The following is a 7669-nucleotide window of genomic DNA, read 5'->3' on the forward strand; positions in this document are numbered from 1 at the left end:
AAGCATTAGTGTCGTAGCATCACAGACCCAGGGCGTCAATGGCCTCTATACTGAGTGAACTAGGGCCAGGAAATATGTATTTCATATTAAATGCCGATAGTGTGCGTGTACGGTTTAGCTTGCACTTTAAAAAAAAAAGGTTGAACTGGGTTTTCTTCTAGAGTGAGGCCTGTTTCTTATACAATAAAAAAAAAACATTGGGGACCCGCGCACAACCCAATCATATACATTGTGTTTTTAGACTGAAAAAAAGAAGATTCAAGGTCCCCAGAGAATATTATTGTTAGTGAGAAAAGTCGATTCAATTGGACTCAAATCTTCCTTTATCATACATATCTGGCGCCTACAGACACAGAGCCGAGGGGTTAAACTGGGAGCAGGACACACACCGGCAGCCGACCAACACACAGGGAAACTACAGCATGTCATCCGATTGTTATTTGCTTCTTAAAGAGACAAAAAGCTTCCTTTGTTTCTTCTTCTTTTCTTTTTCTTTTTTCCCCCTCCTCGTTGCGGTGGAACTAATCCCAACGTAACCCCTGGATATACATTCATGTGAACGTGATAATAAGAGTAAAACAATTAAGACCGAACAAGTGACACGACGAGTCAACACGTGTTGCAAGGCGTCATGCAGCGCGAGTTCCAGAACTACATTATCATAATAAGCGCGTCTAATCGGTTCGCCACGACTCCATTGATCAGAAAGTAGGATCCATCTTATTTAAAAATTAAAAAAAAGTTGAAAAATGAAAAGGCTGTGATCTTCATGTACACGTGTCACGTACGTCTATGAGAAGCTAATGTGGTCGCTTCAGTCTCATCATGTATGGATTCATTTTTTTTAGCTGGATGCAGATCTCGAACGTTCATCAACTGTTACTCATAAAGACACGATATAATAAAGTTATGAGCACATATGAGGAAGCACAGACACGTGTTATGATTGTGGTATAGTGCTCACACACTTACATGCAGTTAATGGTTGGAGATGATATAGAGGACACGAAAACAATAAATACCTTGTATAAAACATAACTTCATATCAATATATTAAAATACTATTTAAAATAATATCTTAGACAATATTGCAATATGAAATTGACCGATAAATAGTAGACCGACACAGATAAATATATACTGTACATATATATTTTTGAGTGTCCGTGTCCTTCATAGTTTTGCTATTTTTGACTTTTTAAATGATTTGACGCGTCCAGTTGGTAGAAGTATACGATTCTTTTTTCTTCTTCTTCTCTCTCCAACAATAATAACATCGAACTTACAGCACACAGTCCCACAATCAAGTTATACATACTGAATACAATATAAATGTCGAGACAAGAAAAATAGAAAAATATCAATAGAAATCAAAAAGTCAAATACATATCAGAGAGAAAGTATACAGAGCGACGTATGTACTTATGAGTCTTTGTGGTTCTGGTCGTTGGAGCTGGAGCATCGGCTCTCATTGTTTGATTATTATTGGCTGTGGAACTGTACTTCAGATGTTTGTTATTTTTTAACACACACACACACACACACACACAAACACGTGGACACACATCTGCAACAGACACATGCCATAGCACACAGGCATGCACAAGTGCAGGCGTGTACTACTCTCGCACACACGTACGCGCACTCCCCCACGCACACACACACACACACACACACACACACACACACACACACACACACACACACACACACACACACACACACACACACACACACACACACACACACACACACACACACACACACACACACATAGCTCACATGACCGTGCAGCACTTGCAGCTCTGTTTCTTCTCCTTCTCCCCGTCCTCCCCGCCTCCGTTGGCCTTCTCTTTATCCGCCATGCTCCCGTTGGGCGGGCCTGCTCCTCGGCCGCCTCTCCTCCCCCGGCTACCGCCTTCCCTTCGCCGTCCTCGATCATGACGAACTCGGCCTTGACGTTGCCGTCGACGCCCTCCGTCGCCGCGCGCGTCTCCTGCTCCTCCTCCACGGTCTTGTAGCCCATGAACACCAGGGTGACGGGGTTGTCCTCGCTGGCCTGGTCGGGGCTAGGACCCAGCAGCGTGGCCTCGATGCCCGCCACCTCTCTCTTCGGGGTTTGACCCAAGCCCTGCGCTACTCCGTTCTCACCTGCAGGGGGCGCCAGAGAGCCGTTGAGAGGGCGAGGAGGGAGCGGAAGGGAGAGAAAGAGCGAAGGAGAAAGAAAGGAAATATTGTTTTAACGACCTCCGGAGGATAGGAGCAATTCGATAGAGCAATCGAAGAGGCCATTATTGGCTCTCTCTCTCTTTCCGACGCAAGTATCCGGGCTCCGTTGCTATGGTTTTCTCCGCGTGATCATATATAATGTTGCCATGGGCACTGAACTTACCTCCATTTTCTTTGGCCACGCCCTTATTGGCTAGAGGGCCTGTCTCCAGTTCTTCGATCTCTCGCTCCAGTCTGGTTTAGAAACACACACACACACACACACACACACACACACACACACACACACACGCACACACACACACACACACACACACACACACACACACACACACACACACACACACACTGATTGAAATAAATCTGCAATTCACTCTACGCCACAGGAATATAATGTTACATAAGCAATCTTCGAGAAGATGATCATTTCTACAAAAGAAGATATGATCCTTTAATATTTAATATAGCTGACCGTGATAGCCTCCGTGTTTCATTTCTAGTTAAAGGCATTATTAAAATACTGATAATGATGCTTAGACCTGGCAGTCAGACATGTGGAGCAAGTTCAAACACCACGTAAATAAATTAATCACAATCATTTTGGAATTTTCTGGATATACGCAATCTGAATTTCATCACCTGTGATTCATGATTCATATATTTGTGGCTGGAAGAACCGGTGGATACATTTTTATTCTTCCTGTGGCTTCATTTGTTGGAAAACACACACACACACACACACACATATATATATATATGTATATATCTAAATATATATATATATATATATATATATATATATTTATATATATATATATACATAAATATATAAATATCTATATATTTATTTTCTGGGATGCTGACCTGAGGATGACCTGCTCCAGGAGCTTGGTCTTCACCTCGTCCTCATGCAGACGCTGCTGCGTCTCCTCCTCCGCCGGAGCTCCGTCCAACAACCAGCGCTCCCTCAGGCCCTTCGACTGCAACAGCACACACGGACATGAGGTTGAGAATGAAGCACGAGGTTTATAAATGATCTCACAACAGAGAGGGGACATGTTCTTCTCATTTTGTGACAAAAAGAAGAACACATTTCACATCACTGATGGCCGTAAAGACCCAAATAATAAGATCATTCTCATCCTCAATTGAGCGTGGGATTGGAAATGGAGATAAGTCACTAAAAGATCACAAAGAGTGCTAAGTGTAAACTGTTAGAGTCTCATCATAATTGCCGTATGAATTATAACGAAGCACGACAAGGGAATAAAATGTTTATCACTCTCTCACCACTCTTCTCTATCTCTTCTTCAGTCCGTGTGTATTTCCTCTGTCTATTTCCAAACCAGCCCAGCATCCGCCCCCCCCCACACACACATACACACACACATTCCCTCCTGCAGATAAGCTTGAAACAAAGCAGGAATACTTGGCGCGCTCGGAGATAAATATAACCGTGTGTCTTGTGCTCTGCAGCTGTTTAGGCCGCGCGGCACGACTCAACCCCGGCGTGGCCGAGGAGGGGAAAGAGAGTGAGAGGGGAAAAAAAGAAAAGAAAAAACAGAAAAGCTCTCGCTTTCACGACTTTGGACTAAAAAATCTGGACCTGTGCGTGATGTGAATTCCTCTCCGGTGATGCAACCAGAATTTCTCCAGCAAACCAACCCCCCCCCCCCCCCCATGTTTTTCAATTTTCTGACTCGACCACCGGCCATTCCTCTCTCTCTCTGTCTCTCTCTCTCTCTTTCTTTCTTCTCCATCTCCATCGTGAAGGTCATGAACTATGTGGTGTGCGCGCCTGTTATTCTGGTTGTACATGTGTGGGGCATGCATCTGTCTGCATGCGTTTACGGTGCCCGTGGTTCTGTTTCAACTCTCCAGCTCCCGACACACACACACAGACACACACACACACACACTCTCACGGTGTAACTCAACACTCTTCATGGTCTCTGGGGCGCTGGATCTTACCCTGTTTCCTCCTCTCTCTCTCGACTCTCAATCTTCATCGCTCTCTCGCCCCACCCTAATACCCCAACGCCAGACACACACAGACACACACACACACACACACTGGTTGTAAAGCTGGAGCACTGAAGTTACGTCTCTCTCCATTGTTCTTCAGAGTAAAAGCTGCTAATGTAGCAGACAAAGGGCGGAACTGTGACACACACACACGCACGCGCTCACACACACACACACACACACACACACCCCTCCAAATGAACTGAGCAGCTGCAGGGCGTTATTGCTAAATGAAAGTTGCATCTTTCCTCCTTCAAATTGAAATCCCCAAAACTTTTGAGTCAGTTTCTCCAAACTTCATGAATTCTGTCTCAAGTCATTCTTATTATTTTATCAACTATTTTCTCAGTTTTGAAGCAACAGTTCACTTATTTTTTAACCAGGAGATGGTTAGCTTAGCTTAGCACAAACCCTGGAAACCTGGCGTATGCCACTTCATTTTGGATTATTGCTTAACATATGCTCCCCTATGAGCATGGACGGATTAAGAAACCACGGGCCCCTGGGCCTGGACGTGTCAAGCCCCCCCCCCCCAAAAATGTAAACATCGCTAACAAAACAGTCCGTATGGAACAACGATACCGGAGCTGAGCAGACAACATAACGCGAATTATATGACCATGACATGAATGACTTAAGCCTAGCATATACCGGCATACGGCGCCGTGTCATATCATCATATTCATATCAATACAATGTTAATAACAGCGACGTCACGCGAGGCTCAGGCCCAGGGCCCCTGAGCTCATGGGCCCCTGGGCCTGGGCCCGTAGGCCCGTTGGTTAATCCATCCCTGCCTATGAGCTGTGTGTTTTATGTGTGTGTGAGTGTGTGAGTGTGATTTCCCTGGCGGGGCAGGTACACCCGTATAAACGGAGAAGTTTATTGGGTTTTCCACATGAAAGCCGCCTCTGGAAAAGCTATACACGCTGTGGTTTGCACAAAGAGCCTTCTAATGCTCATGTACAGCATGATTACACTTCCCCCCTCTCTCTCCCTGTGTGTGTGTGTGTTTGTGTGTGTGTACGTGTGTGTGTGTGTGTGTGTGTGAGACGAAAGCGGGGTGCGGTGTGTGTAAGAACCCTTTCCTGTTGGTGGGAGTGGGACAAAAATCTGTTTCCTCTGTCAAAGCCCCCTGTATTGTCTGAGGCTTCTGTGTTCTTTCATGAAGCCACGCACACACACACACACACACACATACACACACACAGACACACACACCTAGAAAGCAGACACGCACACACAAAGGTTTGCTCAGAAAATAGAAAAAGTGGGAGCACGCTCGGGCAACGGCCCAGGTCGCAGGCACTTTTGCCACAAACGCACGCGTCTGTGCGCACACACACACACACACACATACACGCACCCGCCCCCCCTACACCCCCCCACACACACACACACATACACCCCCACACACACACACACACACACACACACCCCCACCCCCACACACACACACACGCACCCACCCACACACACACCGCAACCTTTGCTGGTATCTGTGACCCGCTGAAATAGTTTTGATAGTGCTGACACATACGCTGACAAAAGCCTGGCCTCTGATATAATGAGTGTGTGTCCACTTTGAATGTGTGTTTGTAGGGAGCGTGTGTGTGAGCGTGTGTGTGTGTGTGTGTGTGTGTGTGTGTGTGAACCGCGTGTGGAGGAGCCGCCGGTGTTATCTGAAGTCCATTCTGAACATTCCGTGGCGGCGGCGGCGGCTGCGGCGGGGAGTATCTCGCTGCGTGGGGCCGGTGGGTTTAAAGAAGGAGTTTCCGAGTTCTGATTCTGGTGGTTTGGCCGAGCGGCCTCACACATGGAGCCCGGTTCTGGTTCTGGTTGAGGAGTCGTGGAGGTCCAGGTGACCCCTGGATCAGGGTCATATTCATAAATACACTCATCTTTCTCAGTGTGTGATTGGAGTGCTCTCGGAGGCCGCCCTTCTGATTGGCCGGTATCCTCGTGGCCTTCTCCGCATAATGCGTGGCTGATTAGCGGAGGTCGGGGGTTAATGGTTTAAATCTTCTCACTGTTTTGCACGGCGCTCTCATTTGTAATTACAATGTCCTGATTACGTGAGAGAAGTGTTGCTATGTGCACTTTGCCAACAGACGGAAAGACATTTAGAGATCGTAAAATGCCGATGCGGTGTCGTAACTCAGACGGCTCGCCGATTAACACAAAAAACGTAACATCGGCACCTCGTATTAAAAAAAGCTGCCGACCCTCCGACGCCCCGTTTGAACCTAATCCAAACAGGAAGGGCTAGAAAAAGAAACGTTTAGAGTCCAGGGACCCCAGAAGGGATTATTTGGTGGCTCCGCCTCCTTCAGGGGGAAATAACAGCTAAACTGGAAACACCTTTAAAACCCCCGCACCCTCCGTTCAGCAAAAGATCCGGAGCCTCAAAGCTCAACCAAATATTAGCAAACTCCTTTTCACCTGTTTGGAGAAAGTGTGTGTGTGTGTGTGTTTCTGTCTGTATGTGTGTGTGTGTGTGTCTGTGTGTGTGTGTACCTTTAGTTGCTGGAGTTGTCGTCGGTCATCATCCAGCTGCCTCCTCTTGCTTTCAATCTCTGTCTGCCTCTTCCTTTTGTCCTGTTACGACACACACACACACACACACACACACACACACACACACACACACACACACAGAACATCGATGTTTTAAAAAAACTCTGTCCTGAATGAAGTATTGGCTGAGTAATTTATGTGTCAGTTAATATTGCTTATTGCTGGTGTTTCTGAAGAGAGAGAGGGAGAGAGAGAGGGGGAAGAGTGCAGGTGAGCAGTTACCGTACATGATGTGTATTCATAGGCACATTTCACTCACTCCATATGTCAAGTACATCTTCGGGGAAATGTGTATGTGATTTTTAATTGACAGAGTGTGTACCTTGACGGATGCATCAACGTTTTTTACGTGTCAGCAAATTCACGATTAAATCGCTGTGTCACGATTTTTCTAAAACAATACAAATTTAAATAATGTAAACGTGCCTCGGTAACTTTGTCTGCCATTGACTCTCAACGCTTTGTGAAGACGTGTATCTCAAAAAAATATATAAATATAACTACACCGGGCAGAGCACCTATAGATAGTGTGTGTCTGACAAGACGAAGAGAGATAAAGAGAGAGAGGGAGAGAGAGAGGGTGGAACAGAGCAAGAAGCAGGGCTGAGAGCCGCTGCATTAGCTCTCCATGTCCTTAATGGTGGAGCGATGTGGGATCTAAAAGGTTGAGTCATTAAGACGGGCGGTCAGACCCTGACAGGCGGCCATGATTTGCTGTTACTACGGCCACCAGTGTGCCCTGACGTGCACTCTGTGTGTGTGTGTGTGTGTGTGTGTGTGTGTGTACAAGAGAGAAAGGAAGAGACAGACACAAATAACTTACAGCGATGGCCTGGAG

General features: G+C 46.3%; 1 protein-coding gene across 1 annotated transcript in view; it reads right to left on the reverse strand.

Annotated features, from left to right (window-relative positions):
- Nucleotides 1–343: 343 nt before the first annotated feature.
- LOC130201690 (paralemmin-1-like) overlaps nt 344–7669 on the reverse strand; it is a 22670-nt gene continuing 15344 nt past the window's right edge. Inside the window, exons 2-7 of the mRNA XM_056426785.1 lie at nt 7655–7669; nt 6772–6852; nt 3094–3209; nt 2393–2463; nt 1883–2151; nt 344–370 (exon numbers count right to left, since the gene is read on the reverse strand). The exon at nt 7655–7669 is cut by the window's right edge and continues 28 nt beyond it. Coding sequence (XP_056282760.1) covers nt 344–370; nt 1883–2151; nt 2393–2463; nt 3094–3209; nt 6772–6852; nt 7655–7669 — 579 coding nt within the window. The remainder of the gene's footprint in view (nt 371–1882; nt 2152–2392; nt 2464–3093; nt 3210–6771; nt 6853–7654) is intronic.

Source organism: Pseudoliparis swirei, chromosome 11 (assembly GCF_029220125.1).
Source record: "Pseudoliparis swirei isolate HS2019 ecotype Mariana Trench chromosome 11, NWPU_hadal_v1, whole genome shotgun sequence".
NCBI lineage: Eukaryota > Metazoa > Chordata > Actinopteri > Perciformes > Liparidae > Pseudoliparis > Pseudoliparis swirei.